Source organism: Notechis scutatus, chromosome 2 (genome assembly GCF_049901735.1).
Source record: "Notechis scutatus isolate UNSWTSFEM ecotype Mainland chromosome 2, rNotScu1.2, whole genome shotgun sequence".
NCBI classification, from domain to species: Eukaryota; Metazoa; Chordata; class Lepidosauria; order Squamata; family Elapidae; genus Notechis; species Notechis scutatus.
In genome coordinates, this window is record NC_142010.1 from 17,902,595 (window position 1) to 17,922,617 (window position 20,023).

The window sequence follows — 20,023 nt, forward strand, 5'->3', positions numbered from 1 at the left end:
TTATGTACACTGAGAGCATTTGCACCAAGACAAATTCCTTGTGTGTCCAATCACACTTGTCCAATGAAGAATTCTATTCTATTCTATTCTATTCTATTCTATTCTATTCTATTCTATTCTATTCTATTCTATTCTATTCTACTCTACTCTACTCTACTCTACTCTACTCTACTCTACTCTATTCTATTAACTTGGGAACCCTCCTAGCATGATCTGCTTCCGAAGCACTCATTCCATTTGCAGGCAGTGTGAGAAGTTTGGGGAAACGGATTTAACTCCATACGGCCATCTTAAATTCACATTGTTAAAGTCCTTCATGAGAGGCGGGGGGAAAACACCACCTTTCTGTGATACAGCTGGAGGCGTGTAAGATGGCCTTGCCAGTTAAGAGCCCCGCTGAGGACACGGTGGGAGGAGACCTTCTTGGCCAAAAGGAAGTTAGTGGGGGAAGATCTTTTCTTCTTCTCGTTCTTTCCCCCCAGAGGAGCCATGGCTACCGCTGATGCTGCTGGAGCTGCTGCTAGCTTACTGACCTCGACTGTCTGTGAGGTCCACAACAAACCTCTGGAGTTCTTTTGCCAAAATGAGTTGGCTTTGATCTGCACCCAGTGTGCCAAAAGCAAGAAGCATCACACTCACACTGTTCTCTCCATACAAGAAGCAGCCCAAAAAAACAAGGTGAGTGAGCGATTGGCTTTTCTAGACAATGCTGGGTTCTCCTTGGCATCTCATTCCAGGTACGTTCTGAAAAGAGGCGAGATTCTTCACTTCAAGAATTTCAAGCTTAGAATTCTGGCTGGGAAGTTCGGAAGATGAAACCACCTGTTCAGCAGGCAGCAAATTGGGAAAAGTAACTCTTTGTAAAGCATCCTGAACAAATTTTTGAGTATCCTAACTTGACTGTAGATCGTAGCAATTACTCCAGGGTTTATTTAGAAAAGGAGGCAGGAGGTACAGGGTATATGCAATATAAACCTTTGAATGTGCTTCTAAACTTTGGCAAAAGTTTAGGGAAACAGAACAAATGAAATATTTTACTTTGAATCCGTGTATCCTACTAGGTCTGGTAATAAGTCTAAGAGCGAGAAGCAAACCTCTTTTTGGTATCTCCAAGGAAAACTATAAATTTACCCTTCCAGAATCTCTTAACATGTTATCAGTCTAGTTCTACTATGGATTATAAAAGTCAGAAACTATAACTACCAGTACCAGGGTTAGGAAATCAACCAGGAATCACCCAAGAACACATTCTCTCTCTCCCCCTCTCTCCCCCACTCCCTCTGCCTCCCCCCCCCTCTCTCTGAATTTTTAAAATAAAATGTTATACATATATAATTAAAAATTAGTACAAAGTAATATAGAATAATAAAAAGAGAAAAAAAAGCTGGGAAGGAAGGAGGGGGGAGGGGAGGAACAGGGGGAGGGAGGAAAAAGGACAGAGAAAGAATAAAGAAAGAGAAAGAAGGAAGGAAAGAAAAATATACAATATTTATAGCATTTATAAGTACAATTATAAATTTACCTCTTGCTCTATGGTTATAGCATAACCTATGCTAACTATCAGAACTGTAAATTGCAAGCTCATTTTTTTCTGTTTCATACAAAATGTCTATCGGGGTTTCCAGTCAGCGCATCATCTATCATTTTCCAGAGTATTAATAGGTATTGATTTTGCTATTAAGAGGAAGAAGAGAACCGCAACTGCTGTGGCTTTATCCAGCTCGCCCTTGAGGGCCCAGGGTAGTTCTACCACTTCTCCTCCACCTTCTCAGTCTTTTCCCCCATTCAGAGGAGATTCTTGCAAGGAAGGTTGGGTTGAGTCTCAGCTTCCAGTAAACCTCCCTTCCTTCAACCTGAGCAAGAGGCATCCACCAGCATCAGAACAAAAGAAACTCTGAGGTTATTCTCTGCTATTTTGTTGGGCTGCAAGGGTGGGAGAGAATTACGGGAGCAAGACATTCCACCTCCCCTTCCCATAAGGTCCCGTTGACATAAAAACAGCTGCTCTGTGGAGGAATGGAGCTGGCTGGGGGTGGGGGAATCCCTTTTTAGATTAGCTGAATCGATTAAAGCAAATTGATACATAGAAATATAAAGCCAGAGTCTGTTATCTTTTTAGAACAATCCCATAGATTTGCAGTGGGTAATGTTTTTCTTTTTCCAGATCCAGCATTCCCAAACTGCCCCCCCTCCTCTTGATTTATGGTAGATGTTTTCCTCCCCGTTGTATTGTTTTATTTATTCTTCTAATGCTTTTGTCCCTTCTTTTTTGGTTTCTGAAATAAAACAGGCACAAGAAATAACCTGAACTCCCTTACCAATAGAATAGAATAGAATAGAATAGAATAGAATAGAATAGAATAGAATAGAATAGAATAGAATACTTTTATTGGCCAAGTGTGATTGGACACACAAGAAATTTGTCTTGGTGTAAATACTCTCAGTGTACATAAAAGAAAAGATACATTCATCAAGAGTCAAGAATCATCAGGTACAACACTTAATAATAGTCATAGGGTACAATAAGCAATCAAATCATACTAGGAAACAGTCAATATAAATCGTAAGGATACAAGCGACAAAGTTACAGTCCTAGAATCACGAGTAGGAGGGGATGGGTGATAAGGAGTGATGAGAAGGTTAATAGTAACAGTAGTGCAGACTTTGTAATAGTTGAACAGTGTTGAGGGAATTATTTGTTTAGCATAGTGATGGCGTTCAGGAAAAAACTGTCCTTGTGTCTAATTGTTCTGGTGTGCAGTGCTCTATAGCGTCGTTTTGAGGGAAGGAGTTGAAACAGTTTATGTCCGGGATGTGAGGGGTCTGTAAATATTTTCACAGCCCTCTTTTTGACTCGTGCAGCATACAGGTCCTCGACTGAAGGCAGGTGGGTAGCCATTGTTTTTTCTGCAGTCCTAATTATCCTCTGAAGTCTGTGTCTGTCCTGTTGGGTTGCAGAACCAAACCAGACAGTTATAGAGGTGCAGATGATAGACTCAGTAATTCCTCTGTAGTAACTTGAAATCCTTTACTTATGAACAAGTATGCTTTCATCATCTGTTGTTTATGCATTAGTAGTCTCTCCTGCCTTTCTAAGACTTTTCTTTGTTTGTGTGTCTGTTTCATGCCTTTATTATTGTTATAAATAACTCAAAGCTTACAGAAGGTGTTAATACACACCTTCCTCATCCTATTCTTCCCAGAACAACAACCCTGTGAGGTAGGTTGGAGTGAGAGTGTGTGACTGGCCCAAAGTATCAGCTGCTTCCTTATGCTTGCTTGTGCCTCTTTGCTAGACAGTGACACTGCCATGAACTGTGGGGAGAGTGGGAGACTTGAGGGGAAACGAAAGTAAGGGCTGTATCTTCTCCAGATGCTGCCTCAAGGTCACCCAGCTAGAAGAAGGAGGGGGCCGCATACCAAAGTATGCTTGGACTGGCCTTTAGGAAAACATCTTGCCCGAATTTATCAGTTACACTGGGAGTAGGCAATGAGAGGCAGGCGAGGGAGGGAAAAGTAGAACTTAGGGATTTTGGAGTGCGATGTTCAGTTCTGGATTTGCAATACTGCAATTACCTTGACTTCTAATAAAACTATATACCTTTCTCAACAAATGGAGCCTAGGATCGTTTAAGTCATGGCAGGTCTGACATAAACTCACCCAGCTGGTCTTGATGGCTAAGATGGGACCTGAACTCATGGTCTCTAGCTGTCTAGTCTGGTGTCTTAACCACTAGGACAAACTGGCTATGAATGCATCCCTTTCTGATGCGAGGGACCATCACTCAATATTTTTTGGATGGATTCCCACTAGTGCATGCTGTCTAATAAATACAGGCAATCCTCGACTTACAGCACTTTATTTAGTGATTGTTCAAAGTTACAACAGCACTGAAAAAAAACAGTCATAAGTCACATAAAGTGACTTATGACTGTTTTTCACCCCCTACGACTGTTGCATCATCCCTGTGGTCACATGAAACAAAATGCAGATGCTTGGCAACTGGGATCATATTTATGATGGTTGCAATGCCTTGGGATCATCAAGTGATCACCTTCTGACAAGCAAAACCAGATTCACTTAACAACCAGGTTATTCAATTAACAAATGCCATGATTCCCTTAAGAACAGTGGCAAGAAAAGTGGTATAATGGAGGAAACTCTTAACTAATGTTTCACTTAGTAACCTAAATTTTGGGCTCAATTGTGGTCATCACTTGAGGACTACCTGTACCACACTATGCCTCGATTGTTTGCTTTGGGTCCTGGGTTTGATTCCACAGGGGGAGGTAAGCAGCATAGGAGTTAGTTAGGATGTCACGTGCAGCTTCTTCCAGTTTTGCAGTCCCCGTCCATCAAAATGGCTGTGTGGGCTTCAGCCAGATTGTGGCTATGCAACTCCACAAAATGGGATTAATAACTTATGATGAAGTTTATAGCTAGGTTTGTACAATCTGTAAACCAGAATCAGGGTTTTACTGTCCACAAAGGCCACAGTTAAGCAATAATAAGCTCATTCTATTTTACTGTTTTGTGTGTATCCTGCTGCTATCAGATTAAGCCCTAAGGTTGTTGCTCGGTTTGTGGCATGACTTAATCATTATGGTTTTTTGGCATGTTTTTAACACATACAATCTATTGCAAAGTCAGCATTCTGACCTTTGAGAAAGATAGAGAGGAATTTATTGTCTTAAACAACTGCTCAGATCTGGTGAAGCTTATTGAAAAGAGAAGGAAGGCTGCAAATGTTAATGTACTTTATCCTTCAGTATTTTATTATTACAAACACACACACACACACACACACAAAATTGGTAATCACAATAAACTAGCAAAATGGCTGCATGGAACCCTTTCACACCTCGTTCCCATTGCAAGAGATGTGATTTGGTTGTTGAAGTTACTTTGGCACGTATAGGCGGAAAGCCGGGTGAACCATAGAGACCTGTGAGGGGAAGATGGGCAGACAGGCTTGGCAAATGCTACATACAAGTTTAGTTGCAGAAGTGGGAAGACTGGGAATTGGGAACTCTGGAGATCATCCTGTCTTTATTATGCATACGTTACCATGCAGGACCCCAAAACTAAATCATCTGGTCCAGTGGTGGGATTCAAATTTTTTTACTACCGGTTCTGTGGGCATTACTTGGTGGGCGTGGTGTGGCTTGCTGGGCGTGGCTTGGCGGGCATGGCATACTGTAAAATCCCCATTCCCTCCCCACTCCACAAACCTGCTTTCCAGCTCCGTTCTCCCGTGCAGGGCAACAAAAGAAGACCCAGCCGATCAGCTGGGACTCGGGAGGCAGAGAATAGATGGGGGCAGAGCCAGTCAGAGGTGGTATTTACTGGTTCTCCGAACTACTCAAAATTTCCGCTACCGGTTCTCCAGAATTGGTCGGCACCTGCCAAGTACCACCTCTGATCTGGTCATCTGCTTCTGTGGTGCACAGGGAAGAGAGAGAGACACACGGTCAAAGAAGCTACAATGCTCTTTTGTATCCCTGGAGTTTCTTCTAGACCCTCAAATCTAATTTTCTTCTCCTCTTCCTCCCTGTGACATTTTAATAGGCTGAAATCCAGAGTCACGTGAAAAAGGGAAGAGAAGTTGCCAGGATGTATGAGAAGCATGTTGAAATGAGCACTCAGAATCTGTGGGTAGGTACCTCTGGTTTTATTCGGTTTCGTTGGTTATTTCTATGCTTCGCTTTGGTAGTGAAGAGAGCTCTAACAAAAAGCCCAGGGAAGTGGCAGGCCGCATTTCACTGGGTAAAGATAGTCCTCGACTTACATCCACGATTGAGTCCAAAATTTCTGTTGCTAAAGCAAGGCACTTGTTAAATGAGTTGCATCCCCTTTTATGACCCTTTGCCACAGTTGTTTTGTATTTATTCATAAAATTTATAGGCCGCCCATCATACCTCAAGGTGACTTATTCTTATTAAGCAAATCGCTGCCGTTGTTAAGTGAATCATGCAGTCGCTAAGCGAATCCAGCTTCCCCCATTGACATTGCTTGTCAGAAGCCAGCTGGGAAGGTCCCAAATGGTGACCGTGTGAACCCAGGACAGTGCAAATATCATAAATACATGAGCGTCCAAATTTTGGCCATGTGACCATGGGGAAGCTGCAAAGGGGGTGAGTGTGAAAACCAATCCTAAGTCACTTTTTTCAGTGCTCTTGTAACTTTGTCACAATCACAAAATGATAACAGATAACAGATCATCAGAGTTGGAAGGGACCTTGTAGGTCATCTAGTCCAACCCCCCATCCAAGCGGGGGACCCTACACCATTTCTGACAAATGGCAGTCCAATCTCTTCTTGAAGGTCTCAAGTGATGGCGCTCCCACAATTTCAGAGGGAAAGTTGTTCCATTGGTTGATTGTTCTCACTGTCAGAAAGTTTCTCCTTATTTCCAGGTTGAATCTCTCCTTGTCCAGTTTCCATCCATTATTCCTTGTCTGGCCTACAGGTGCTTTAGAAAACAGCTTGACCCCTTCCTCCCTGTGGCAGCCCCTCAAATATTGGAAGACTGCTATCATGTCTCCCCTGGTCCTTCTCTTCCCTAGACTAGCCATGCCCAGCTCCTGTAACTGACCATAAGTCAAGGACTACCTGTATATGAAAAACTGTTGGAGAAAACAAAACAAAAAAGCAGATTACCCATATCAATAAGGAAACTTCAATCCAAAAAGAGATCACTCTGGCGGAAAAACAAATCTGGTCACGTTGCCAATTTCAAAAACCGATACAAAAATTTATGCCACCAGATAAAGACCGAATGCACCAATTATCACATTAAACAAGAGGAAAACCTTCTAAGCACCAATTCCACCCGTGCTTTTTACAATTTTGTAAACAACAAACTAAAAGACTCAAGGTCCATCCCTCCCTTGATAGGACCTGATGGTAAAGACTGCAACGACGACACCATTAAATCCAACATCTTTAACACATTCTTCGGCTCAGTATTTGTAAACAGCAATGGATCATGCCCAGTATTTCCTAGCCGTACCACAGATAACAACAATGATCTAATACATATCGATTTCACAGAAGACAATGTTGAAAAATCACTACGCAATCTAAAACCATCTCTATCTATTGGACCGGATGGAATATGTGCCTACTTCTTAAGAAAGCTATCCACTGCCATAGCCAAACCTCTAAGCATAATCTTTGAAAAATCTTTCAGAACCAGCTCCTTGCCTAACCTATGGTCACAAGCCACAGTCATCCCCATCTTCAAAAAGGAGACCCAAGCCTAGTTGAAAATTACAGGCCAATCTCCTTATGCTGCGTCACCTGTAAAGTCATGGAATCAATTATTAACCAATCTATTATCCTCCACTTAGAGACAAACAACCTACTCTCCAATAAACAATTTGGTTTCAGAAAAAAACTATCCTGTAATCTGCAACTCTTACACTGCAAAAACATATGGACGACACAACTCGACCAGGGCAAAGCAATAGACGCAATCTACATAGACTTCTGTAAAGCCTTTGATTCAGTGGTACACGACAAACTACTCCTAAAAATAAAATCCTATGGTATCTCTGGACAACTGAATAACTGGATAGAAGCATTCCTGTCAAACAGACAACAAATGGTCAAAATCGGGAGCGTCCTATCAAATCCAGTACCTGTCAATAGTGGTGTCCCCCAGGGCAGTGTTCTAGGACCAACTCTCTTCATACTCTACATAAATGACCTCTGCGATCATATTAAGAGCAATTGCGTTCTTTTCGCTGATGATGTAAAGCTGTTCAATACCACAGACAATACTGCTACCCTTCAAAAAGATCTCGACTATGTATCAGAATGGTCAAACAAATGGCAACTTCAAATCTCAACAAATAAATGCTCTGTCTTACATATTGGCAAAAAAAATCAGAAAATAAAATACAAGCTGAATAGTCAAGATCTTGTTGATGACCCAAGCTCTGTAAAGGACCTTGGAATACTCACCTCTAATGATCTAAGTGCTAGAGCCCACTGCAACTACATAGCCAAAAAGGCATTAAGAGTTGTTAACCTAATCCTACGTAGCTTTTTCTCTGGTAATTTCACACTACTAACCAGAGCATACAAAACATTTGCTAGACCAATACTCGAATACAGTTCATCAGTCTGGAACCCTCATTACGTATCTGATATTAGCACAATTGAGAAAGTCCAGAAATATTTCACAAGGAGAGTTCTCCACTCCTCTACCTGTTGTAGAATACCTGATGCCACCAGACTTGAAATTCTAGACCTAGAAAACCTTGAATTACGCCGTCTTCGGTCCGATCTAAGTATAGTATATAAAATCATACATTGCAATGACTTACCTGTCAATGAATACTTCAGCTTCAACCATAACAACACAAGAGCACACAATAGATACAAACTCAAAGTTAACCGCACCAAACTTGATTGCAGGAAATACGACTTCAGCAACAGAGTGGTCAATGTCTGGAATACTCTACCCGACTCTGTAGTCTCTTCCCCAAACCCCAAAAACTTTAACCTTAGACTGTCTACTATTGACCTCACCCCTTTCCTAAGAGGCCTGTAGGGGGCGTGCATAAGCGCACCAACGTGCCTACCATCCCTGTCCTATTGTTTCTCTTATTCTTTTATTTTTCTTATATGTACCCATTTCATGTATTCACAACTATGTATACGCTTATACTTATGATCTTGTAAACAATTGGCAAATCAAATAAACAAATAAATAAATAAATATAAGTTGGAGGATATCTTGACACTACAGTTTTGCTCCACGGATATTCTTACCGTAGGAAGCAAAAGGCAACCTCTGCTTAAGCAATAAGCATCCAGGCAGACAAGGGCTTCTCTTCCAAAAAGTTAAAGGGAGGACTTTCTAGTTGTCTAGATGTTTTGCAGGAGGCACCCCCTGACCGAGACAATTCTACAGATGGGGACTTCAGACGATTCCTTTGAAGTGGCATGGTTCCCACTCCTCCCAGGTTCTTTTGAGAATTCAGAAGTGGAAGAAGACATGGAAGGGGGAGGAAGCTTCTGTGGAAACAGGGGGCGGGGTGTGTGGGAAATCGCCAGCTAGGCCGGAAGGAGGGGTCAAGTCGGGGCTTAGCTTAGAGTCCTTGCACAGCTGCAAGAGGCATGAGCTTGGCCTCTCCCTAAGATCCATAAAGCCTTATCTGCTTGTTCCCAGTGGAAGGCAAATGGCTCAGGAAGATTCTTATAACTTAGGTAGAGGACAATAAAGTTTCTTAATGTCTATGGAGATTCTCCATCATCCAGGTCGGGATTGTCCCGAAGATGCTTTTCCAAAAGGCAACTGCATTTCTTGGGGTTTTTTTTTTTCTTTGAAAAGCTTTCACTTCTCATCCAAGAAGCTTCTTCAGTTCTAGGATTGAAGAAGCTTTTTGGATGAGAAGCACAATGTTTTCAAAGTAAAAAAAAAACAAAAAACCAAGGAAGTCCAGTTGCCTTTTGCAAAAGAAACTTTGGGACAACAAAGTGGCTTACTCTAGCTATGAGTAGAGCTAGAGTAAGCCTCCTTGTCCAGGACTGCCTCCTTGTAAAGGACTGAGCTACCCCTCACCTTCACTTTTATCTAACAGTTCCTGAATTCCTTTGCCAACATTGTTCCTGCCTTCCTCTGAAATTTTGGTTGTCCTTCCTTCAAAAACTCTTGGGGTGCTACCATGTTCCATCCCAATCCTGGGAAAAAGCTAAACTGCCTATAATCTCCTTTCGTAGGAGATCAGTTTTCCATCTGCCTGATCATTTTCTTGCTCCTCTCCGAACCTTTTCCGTGTTGTTGTTATGTGCCCAGACTTAGATACGAGAGGTAATCTGACCAACACGGAGTACAAATATTATTTCCAAAATGTGAACTCTGTGCTTTCATTGGTTCCTTCACATTGATGCTTTACATCAGTGGTCCCCAACCTTTTCGGCACCCGTGACTGGTTTTGCAGACAACAATTTTTCTGTGGGAAACCAGAGGGGCGTGTTTTCATGCGCTGCTTAGATCCCGCACATGCGCAGGTGAAGTTTTACTCACATCTGCGGACCAGTTCCTAATAGACCAGTGGTGGCGAACCTATGGCTCACAAACGAAAAATATCTCACCTCTTTCAGAGCTGCCGGTGTTGGGATGCCCCACCTCCCACCAACCAGCTGGTCTTCTGCCACGCATACCTCCCGCTGGCCAGCTGCTCTTTGGGTCTCGGCTGCGGATGCACGGGTGCGCACGCCTTGCAGTTTGGGCACACGGTGCCTAAAAAGTTCGCCATCGCTGTAATAGTCTACCGACCAGTACCCGTCTCCACAGGGGTGGGATTCAATTTTTTAACAACCGGTTCTGTGGGTGTGGCTGAGGTGGTGGGTGTGGCTTGGTGGTCATGTGACTGGGTGGACATGGGTTGGTGGTCATGTTATTGGCTGGGTGTGGCCAACTCAATATCACTCACACCGAGGCCTGCATCTCCTTGCCTGGCCTCTCATGACTGTGCGGATGCTGCAACAGTCGTAAGTGTGAAAAATGGTAATAAGTCACTTTTGTCAGTGCCATTGTAACTTTGAATGGTCACTCCACACAAGCAAAGTACCAGCAAAGAAGGGGAAAAAAAAACTCTCTGAGAAGTATCTGAGATAGGAAGTCTAGTCCTGCCAAGAATGTAATAAGGGTTAACGGAGAGGCAGTTCCTGTAAGCAACACCAGAACGTTTCCTTCCTACCTTCCTTACAGGATTAGGCCAGTAATTTCTTCTAACAACCGGTTCTCCGAACTGCTTAGAATGTTAACAACCGGTTCTAGCGAATAGGTGCGAACCTGTAGAATCCCACCCCTGCGTCTGCAGGCTCGGGATTGGGGAACCCTGCTTTATGTCTTATTTTTCTTGGATTGAAATCGTTATTATTGGTTTTACAAGTTCACATAGGCCGTCCTTGAGTTACAACCATTCATTCAGTGTCTGTTTAAAGTTATGATGATGCTGAATGAAGGGACTTAACAACCAGTTCCCAAAGTTATGGCCATTGCAATGTCCTCATTTCGTACTTATGAACAGTTGCTAAACACCCCGCAATCACAGGATTGCCACTTGCAACCTTCCTACTGGCTTCCCAGAAAGCAGAGTCAGTGGGGAAGGTCGCAAGCCTCTCCAGTAGGTCTCCTCCACCCTGTCAGGGTTCGAAGTAATAGATCCATTGCAAGCAAAAACTCCGAGGCAGGTGGATTCCTCAAAGAACAGCTTTATTGGAAATATCATATTGCAAAGATCTAGTGAAAACCGACTCTGAAGGGGCCCCTCGATTTTCACCTAATTAAAAATAAGTCCCCCCCCCAATCTCAAACAATCAGTCACATGGCCCAATCATAGCAGCCTCTGCTGGTCTGGTGACATCACTCCTCCTTCCTCCGGCCAGGTGTGAGAACGTCCTTGGTTCTCAAGAGAAAGCATTTTGTTTTGACTACACAACCCTAGCTATCTGCAATCCTCCCTCTTTATCTCTTGCTCCAGTGTGGTAGCACTGAAGCCTCAAAATGGATTCAGCCAGATCAGGTTCAGGTTTGACACACCCGCTCTGGCCTTTCTTCATTCATCCGCACCACATCCTTTCAGCCCCATTTGCTCATACACATCCATAGCATCTTCCATTCCCTTCGGTTTCACGCATATATCCATCAGCGCCTTCCTTTTCACCTTTGTTCCCACGTGTGCCTCCACTAACACCTTCCTTTCCCACATGCATGTGTCCCTGCCTCTCCCTCTTTATTTGTTTGCTCATATGTGCCGCATCTTCCTTCTCACTTCGATTGCTCACATACACCACCTATCCCACAACTTGTATGCAGCCTGCACTGGACCTCCCAAGCAGGATGGGACAACTTGCCGCGGCCAACTCACCGCTGCCAATTCGTCACGGGACAATTCAACCATTTTATTTAATTATTTGAAATATTTTTAAAAAATATTTACATTTTTTGTCCTTTATCTTTCACTTGGTTCCTCTTTTCTTTAATGATTCTATTCCACAATTTCTTTGAGGTGATGCAACTTTTGTCCCGGGGCAAGTTGTTCTGCAGCAATTTGGCTGGCGAATTGTCCCATCATGAGCCACTGTGGCGCAGTGGTTAGAGTGCAGTACTGCAGGCTACTTCTGCTGACTGCCGGCTGCCTGCAATTTGGCAGTTCGATTCTCACTGGCTCAAGGTTGACTCAGCCTTCCATCCTTCCGAGGTTGGTTAAATGAGGACCCAGATTGTTGAGGGCAATAGGCTGACTCTGTAAACCGCTTAGAGAGGGCTGTAAAGCACTGTAAAGCGGTATATAAGTCTAAGTGCTATTGCTATTGCTATCATGAGTTGGCCATGGTGAGTTGGCAGCAGCAAGTTGACTGTGGTGAGTTGTCCTAGACCAGGGGTGTCAAACTCACATCATCAGTTCATCACATCTTCATCGTGTGATGTATCGTGATTTTTTTCCCCATTCGCTAAACTGCAGGTGGGCGTGGCCAATGCGTGATGCATCCGGTCCATGGTCCGTGAGCTTGATACCCCTGTCCTAGACCCTTCCCAAGGCCTCCCCCACCCTCACATCAGAGGTGGTATTCAGCAGGTTCTGACCAGTTCTGGAGAACCGATAGCAGAAATTTTGAGTAGTTCGGAGAACCGGCAAATCCTACCTCTGACTGGAGATTTTACAGTATCCTCCCCATGCCACGCCCACCAAGCCACGCCTACAGTTCTGTAGTAAAAAAAATTGAATCCCACCACTGCCTCACATAGTATTTACTTGAGACCCCTGCTTCCTGCTTAATGTCTACTTTGTCTCGGAGTTGCAATAACAACTTGGACTGCCTGGATTGCTGTCCTAAGCAATGGGATTATGTCAAACTATGCTACATGATCCCATTGCTTAGCAACCACTATTCCCCATCGCCATTGTAATTCGAGGATTATCTATGTTGTGTTATGGGTTATTTTCAGTGGTGGCTAATTTTGGACATATTACTACGGTGGATATTTTTTGCTTCTTTTGGATGTTTGCTGTTTTTTAACGTTGCCATGAGTGGCTGTCAAATCTGATGATTCAGCAACATACAATCCCAATCACGATATATCTGCAGAAAAAGCCAGGAGAAGAACGTCGCAAGTTGGTGCGGGAATTTGAGCAGTTCCACCAGGCTGTGAAGGATCAAATGCAGTTCCTACTTTCCCATTTGGAAGAACTGAAAATCAACATCTTGGACTACCAGAAAAAAAATCACGCCAGGCACACCGCCAATACCATCGAACTGAACACCTTGATTGGAGACATAGAGAGAAAGTGTGATCAGCCAGAGGCTGAATTCTTGAAGCAAATGACCCAAGTCAACAGCTTGGTCAGTAACCTAGAGAAGTTGCGTAAGCAGCTCCCTGAAGAATGTCTGAAGGTGAGGACTTTCATAGAAATGCTCTTGTATTATGGATTTGTCTGTGTTTGTGTGTGTGTATAATATTACAGCATGCTTATTCCTCTAGGGCAGGGGTGTCAAACTCAATTTCATTGAAGGCTGCATCAGGGTTGTGTTTGACCTTTGGGGGGCTCGGGGGGGGGGCATGGCCAAGGTGGGTGTGCCCAGCATGATGTCACTTGTGTTTGGGAGGTGCCTGTGGTGGTTTGAGAGCTCTTCCAGCGAAAACGGGCTCCCGAGCTCTGTTTTCGGCTAGGATGGCGTCCTGCATTCCGCTGCCAGCAAAAATGGAGCTCAGGAGGAGCCACACATGGCCCTCGCAAGCTTCATTTTCACCGGCAGAGGCACCGCGGGACAGTCCTTCGCTATTTTCCAGGGCAACCCCGCAGGCCAGATCTAAGCACCCCACGGGCCTTGAGTTTGACACCCCTGGTCTATGGCATAACTTGTTGAGGCTGAGAGTTTAGTTGAAAGTTTGCTTAGACGATTGAAATTGTTGTATAGAAACAATGAAGTCAAAAGGGAATCTTAAAGGCGCTATCAGTGAATTATTTTAAGGAATAAGGTAAACATTTGCATTAATGCTAATAATTACACAAATGCTAATGCTAAACCTAACCCTTACCAAAATGAGAATTTTCTCTGTTTCCTTCTAGGAATTTAAAATTATTTCAAACTGGTACGTGCCTCTTCCTTACACATTTTCCTTCTGCCTGGTGATGAAGTTTGGGATACACTTTCCCTGAGAGGCCCCTGCATTTGAGCTTCTGAAAACGTTGCTGTCATTCTTTGCTCCTCTGTAACAAGATTGCTAGAAATCTTCCTTTGAAAAAGAATGCAGATATGTGGCTGTCTTAAATAATTGTAGCCAAAGCAATGCCTACAAACTGTTTTGGTCTTTGGAAATTTGACCAGTGTATTGTAACATAACCCATGCATCTTTTAACCCATGCATTTCATTAGGTACAGGGGTCTATCTGTTTATCATCTACCTATCATCTGTCTGTCTGTCTGTCTGTCTATCTATCTATCTTGAGATTTTCAAGAAGAGATTGGACTGCCATTTGTCAGAAATTGTGTAGGGTCTCCCGCTTGAGTGGGGGTTGGACTAGATGACCTACAAGGTCCCTTCCAACTCTGATTATCTGAGCATCTGAGCATCTATCTATCTATCTATCTATCTATCTATCTATCTATCTATCTATCTAGCCAGCTAGTTATCTTCTATCATCTATCAATCTATCTATCATGTATCTATATCTATATCATCTATCTTACTATCTATTTATATCTATCTTACTGTATATAGCAATAGCACTTAGACATATACCGCTTCACAGTGTTTTTACACTGTGCATTTCATTAGGTACAGGGGTCTATCTGTCCATCATCTACCTATCATCTGTCTATCTGTCTGTCTGTCTATCTATCTATCTATCTATCTATCTATCTATCTATCTATCTATCTATCTATCTATCATCTATCTGTCTCTCTGTCTGTCTGTCTGTTTATCTAGCTATCTAGCTATCTAGATAGCTATCGAACTAGCTATCATGTACTTATATCTATATCATCTATCTTACCACGGTATCTATTTATATCTATGTTACTGTATATAGCAATAGCACTTAGACATATACCGCTTCACAGTGTTTTTACACTCTGCATTTCATTAGGTACAGGGGTCTATCTGTCTATCATCTACCTATCATCTGTCTGTCTGTCTATCTATCTGTCTGTCTGTCTGTCTATCTATCTATCTATCTGTCTATTTTGAGACTTTCAAGAAGAGATTGGACTGCCATTTGTTAGAAATGGTGTAGGGTCTCCCGCTTGGGCGGGGGGTTGGACTAGATGACCTACAAGGTCCCTTCCAACTCTGATTATCTGAGCATCTGAACATCTATCTATCTATCTATCTATCTATCTATCTATCTATCTATCTATCTATCTATCTATCGTCTATCTAGCTATCTAGCTATCTAGCTTTCTATCTATCTATTTATCTTCTATCATCTATCAATCTATCTATCATGTATCTATATCTATATCATCTTTCTTACTATATTTATATCTATCTTACTGTATATAGCAATAGCACTTAGACATATACCGCTTCACAGTGTTTTTACACTGTGCATTTCATTAGGTACAGGGGTCTATCTGTCTATCATGTACCTATCATCTGTCTGTCTGTCTGTCTGTCTATCTATCTATCTATCTGTCTGTCTGTCTGTCTGTCTATCCTCTCTCATCACTGTATCTATCTTTCTATCATGTATCTATATCTATCTCTATCATCTATCTTACTATCTATTTATATCTATCTTACTGTATATAGCAATGGCACTTATATACTGCTTCACAGTACTTTTACTGCCCTCTCTAAGGCTAAGCGGTTTACAGAGGCAGCCTATTGCCTCCAGCAATCTGCGTGCTCATTTGACCGACCTCAGAAGGGATGCCAGGCTGAGTCAACCTTGAGCCTGGTGAGATTTGAACTGCAAAATTGCAGGCAGCCGGCAGTCCGTAGAAGTAGCCTGCAGTGCTGCACTCTAACCACTGCGCCACCGTGGCTCATGCTACATATCTCTATCATCTGTCTATCTATCTATCTCTATCATCTATCTTTCTGTGTCTATCTATATCTACCTGTCTATTCATCCACCTATCCACCCATCTATCCATCCATCCATATCTCTCTATCTCCATCCTCATCTAATTTAGGTACCACCCATCTCACTCTCACCCTATCTTCTTCCAACATGTATGATCATCATCCATGCTCGCATTATATATTTTGCTACTTCTAGTTTGTATGTGTTTTCACAGAGGTAACTATATCATTTTGTTTTCAAGCACCTAAATAGCTTGGTTGTTTTTTTTTTTCCCTTCAGCTTGGGTGAAGAAAAGTACATGGAAAACAATCTTGGTGACCTGGAACAGAGATTGGAAAAAATCACTGAACAAAATAAGGTTCTGAAGGAGACACTGAAAGCATTGAAAGGTATCAGGACGTAAAGAAGGAGGAAAATGAGAGGTGGTAGAAACAGCTTTAGGGATTTCTTTCTGTGATGGTTCCATCTTTTGTCATGTTCTTGTGCCCATTGTCCTCAATAGCTTTCTCTTCCAGAAAATCTGTCTCTCTTTTACTTCTCTCACAATCTTCCATGTACTTCCTCCCTCTTGTGAGTGATGGGTGAAGATCATATGCATATAGAAAAAAACACCTTATTCTTTCAAATGTAGTTTAAATGGGTTTATACATTCACAGAAAAATCCAAAAGCACAATTAGTTTCTTTGCTTATCATAAAAGACTAATTTAGATCGACTAGATTAAAAAGAGAATTTCTGAATGTGAGCCAGTCCATTATATGAGAATGCCAAAAATGGTGCTTGAAAAAAAAAATGGAAATGAATGACACCAGAGTGAAAATAGAACATAATTCCAAGTGAAAATCAAAGGCTGGAAGAAGGAAGTCAGACATTTGTACGGGAATTTTAAGGAGCTACTTTGAAGAGTGGAATTGAAATGAATACTGTAAAGCAGCATCCCAGGAAAAGGTTGATGAAATGGATGCTATCAATGCTTCAAGAATGTTGACAAATGTTAAAGGCATAGATTGTTAGGGAACACCCAGTCGGTCACTGGGAATACTGCATTGCAGTTTTGGTTGCCACGATGTAAAAAAGATCTTGGGACTCGGGAAAGAGTGCAGAGAAGAGCAACAAAGATTATTTGGGGACTGGAGGCTAAAACATATGAAGAACGGTTGCAGGAACTGTGTGTGGCTAGTCTAGTGAAAACAAGGACTAGGGGTGACATGATAGCAGTGTTCCAATATCTCAGGGGCTGCCACAAAGAAGAGGGAGTCAAGCTATTCTCCAAAGCCCCTGAGGGCAGGACAAGGAGCAATGGATGGAAACTAATCAAGGAGAGAAGCAACTTAGAACTAAGGAGAATGCCCGGGAAGGTGGATGGCAAAACTCTGATTGAAAAAGGGTCAATGAGCAAAAATTGAAAAGTTCAGTGTAGCTTTATTTCAGCAGGGAATGAATCATAGAGTCATGGAATCATAGGGCTGAGGGACATTGGAGGTCTTCTATGGTAGTTCAACCCCTTGCTAAAGGCAGGAGTTCTTACACCATTCCAGATAAATGGGTGTCCAATCTTTTTTTTTTTTTTTTTGAAAAGCATCAACAACTCTAGGAGGCAAGCTGTTCCATTTAATAATCATTTGCACTGTCAGGAAATTCCTCCTTGATTCCTCTGTGCAGACCATTTTTTGTTTTTTTTGAAAAATGCATGAGGGAAAAAAACTTAGGGTATATTAGCGACAGAGTACAATAATGTAAATAGACTTTAATCATGGCATCTTTACACGACTATGGTTAGTTGCTGAATAAAGTACCTAAACTATGCCAACTATTATTTATTTTTCTTTATTCTGCCTTTACTTTCCAGCTAAAATACAAATCGAAGTAATAAAAATCATGGACAACTGCCTGAAATCTTATGAGAAAGGTAAATTTACCAAGCCAAACTGGGAAGAATGTATTGTTTAAGGTTTCCTTTCCTGTGTGACGTTAGCCAGTGAGATTTATGAACAATCACTGTGTGTTAGTGTGTCATACAAAACTAGCCAATGGTGTATGTTTTATAAATTGTGAATAAGTCATCTATTTTCAGTGTTTATTTTTTGATACGTTATTTAATAGATGTTCGTTGTAAAAACTTTTCACTTCACTGATTCATCGCTAAGCTATTTAAACATGATTTAGTGGAAAGACAACACATACATGGAATAAATAGGCTGCGGCTGTTTTTCATTTTGTCAGCAAAAAAATTATTTTTGTTTTTTTAAATTTGGGATAATTTTGTGTGCTTCATCTTAAATGATTCCCATAAATCAGTGCTTCCCAATTTTTTCTTCATTATTTATTTATTTGCTTATTCATTTGTTTACTTGTATATTTATTAAATTTATTGTTCACCCATTTTTACCTTCATGACCCAAACCCAGAAAATGTTATCAAGCTTCAAAGACCCGTCATAAGTCTTTTCTTCCAGCACTGTTGTAACTTCATTGTATGAGGGGTTGTAACTTGTGAACTAACTGTATTGTTAAAACAATATCATTCATGATGTTTGTGTCATTTCAACACATTCCCATTGGCAATTTCACTGCTTTCCCTCTTAATAGGAATATTTAGCAGATTTTTCAAATATATTTTAGTACACGTGGCAACCTTTAATTCAATTTAAATGTCCCTGTTGCGATTGGGTAACAGGCTTGTGTGTTGTTTACCCAAAGGAAAATACATTTTTTAAAATCCAATTTGGGGTAATTTCCCCAGATTTGGAAAGCACTGCTGTAAATGCTAATGGAATCCTGAAATGGACTGAAGGCTGATTTAGGGGTGGCCCTCAGCCACCTCTAGCCCAACCTTGGTCATTTTAAGACTTGTGGACTACAATTCCCCATACTGATTGGGGAATTCTGGGAATTGAAGTCCACAAGTTTTAAAATCGACAACATTGAAGATCCCTGCTGTAGCCATCACCACTTTACCTATGCTGCGAAGGGGTTGATGGGTAAGCAGAGGTTGCAGATGGCTGGAGATGGCTGCCAACACACACACACACACACACACACACACACACACTTCCCAAATCCCAACTGTGCATTCTGCGGAGGAACGCGTCCTGTGTGCTGATTGGTCGATCCAACTTCCTGAACTTCTCCCAAGCCAGAACATTAAAATCCGCTGAGGTAATAAAGGAACAGCTATGCAACTGTCTTTGAATGACAGATGTGTGCCTCCCATGAGGTGCAGTGAGGCAGAAATGTGCTCCTGCCTTCTCTTTAGCCTGGTTTCTTGTCATCCAAAATTGCCAGCAATGTGCCAGCTGGCAATTCTGAACGATGCTGCTCTAACCCATCTGCAGGGTGGGCATAGAACCTGAAGGGAAGGTTACTTTGCGCAGCCTAACACGATCCTTGTCTCTTCCAGCAAATGTGTTTTTCGATCGGGACACCCTGAGCCACATGCTGGTTCTTTCAAGTGACCAGATAACTGTCAAGTGGAATGGAGAATTGAAGGAAAAAACCCCTTACCACTGGATGAGGTTCGAAAAAGATGCCTGCGTGCTTGGAAGCGAAGGGTTCGCCTCAGGGAGAATCTATTAGGAAATAAACGTGGAAGAAGGGAAGATCTGGGCTGTGGGAGTCGCCAAAGAGTCGGTGGAGAGAAAGCACTTAATAAAATTTGCTCCCGAAAATGGCATTTGGGGACTGGGTTTAGATGAGCAGAAAAAATACATGGCATATACCAATTCTGGAGTTGTTCCTTTGGATCTGTCCGAGCCTCTCCGAAAGATCCGGGTACAGCTAGATTACACCGCAGGGCAGGTGTCGTTTTTCAATGCTGGGACCAACGGTTGGATCTTTACCTTCCCTCCAGCAAACTTTTCTGGAGAAAATATCTACCCTTGGTTCTGGGTTAAGGGAGGGCTGCTCAAGCTGCCAGCCATAGACTTTGAAGAGCTGGCAGCTGACCTGGTGTGGGGAAGGTATAGTGA

At 42.2% G+C, this 20,023-nt stretch overlaps 1 protein-coding gene across 1 annotated transcript; it reads left to right on the forward strand.

Moving 5' to 3' along the window:
* The first annotated feature begins 489 nt into the window (after nt 1–489).
* On the forward strand, nt 490–19,764 carry LOC113423192 (zinc finger protein RFP-like). The gene is made up of 7 exons (XM_026684479.2): nt 490–678; nt 5,570–5,656; nt 13,112–13,417; nt 14,095–14,117; nt 16,337–16,446; nt 17,906–17,965; nt 19,456–19,764. The coding sequence occupies exons 1-7, from the start codon at nt 490–492 to the stop codon at nt 19,629–19,631; spliced, it is 951 nt and encodes a 316-aa protein (XP_026540264.2). The 3' UTR covers nt 19,632–19,764.
* Nucleotides 19,765–20,023: the final 259 nt, after the last annotated feature.

Bases quoted from the DNA above. Each gene is read 5' to 3' on its own strand.
- LOC113423192 (XM_026684479.2), top strand. From the start codon at position 490: ATGGCTACCGCTGATGCTGCTGGAGCTGCTGCTAGCTTACTGACCTCG. The intron at 14,118-16,336 runs GTACGTGCCTCT...TTTTCCCTTCAG, and splicing joins TTTAAAATTATTTCAAACTG to CTTGGGTGAAGAAAAGTACA. The intron at 16,447-17,905 runs GTATCAGGACGT...TTTACTTTCCAG, and splicing joins GACACTGAAAGCATTGAAAG to CTAAAATACAAATCGAAGTA.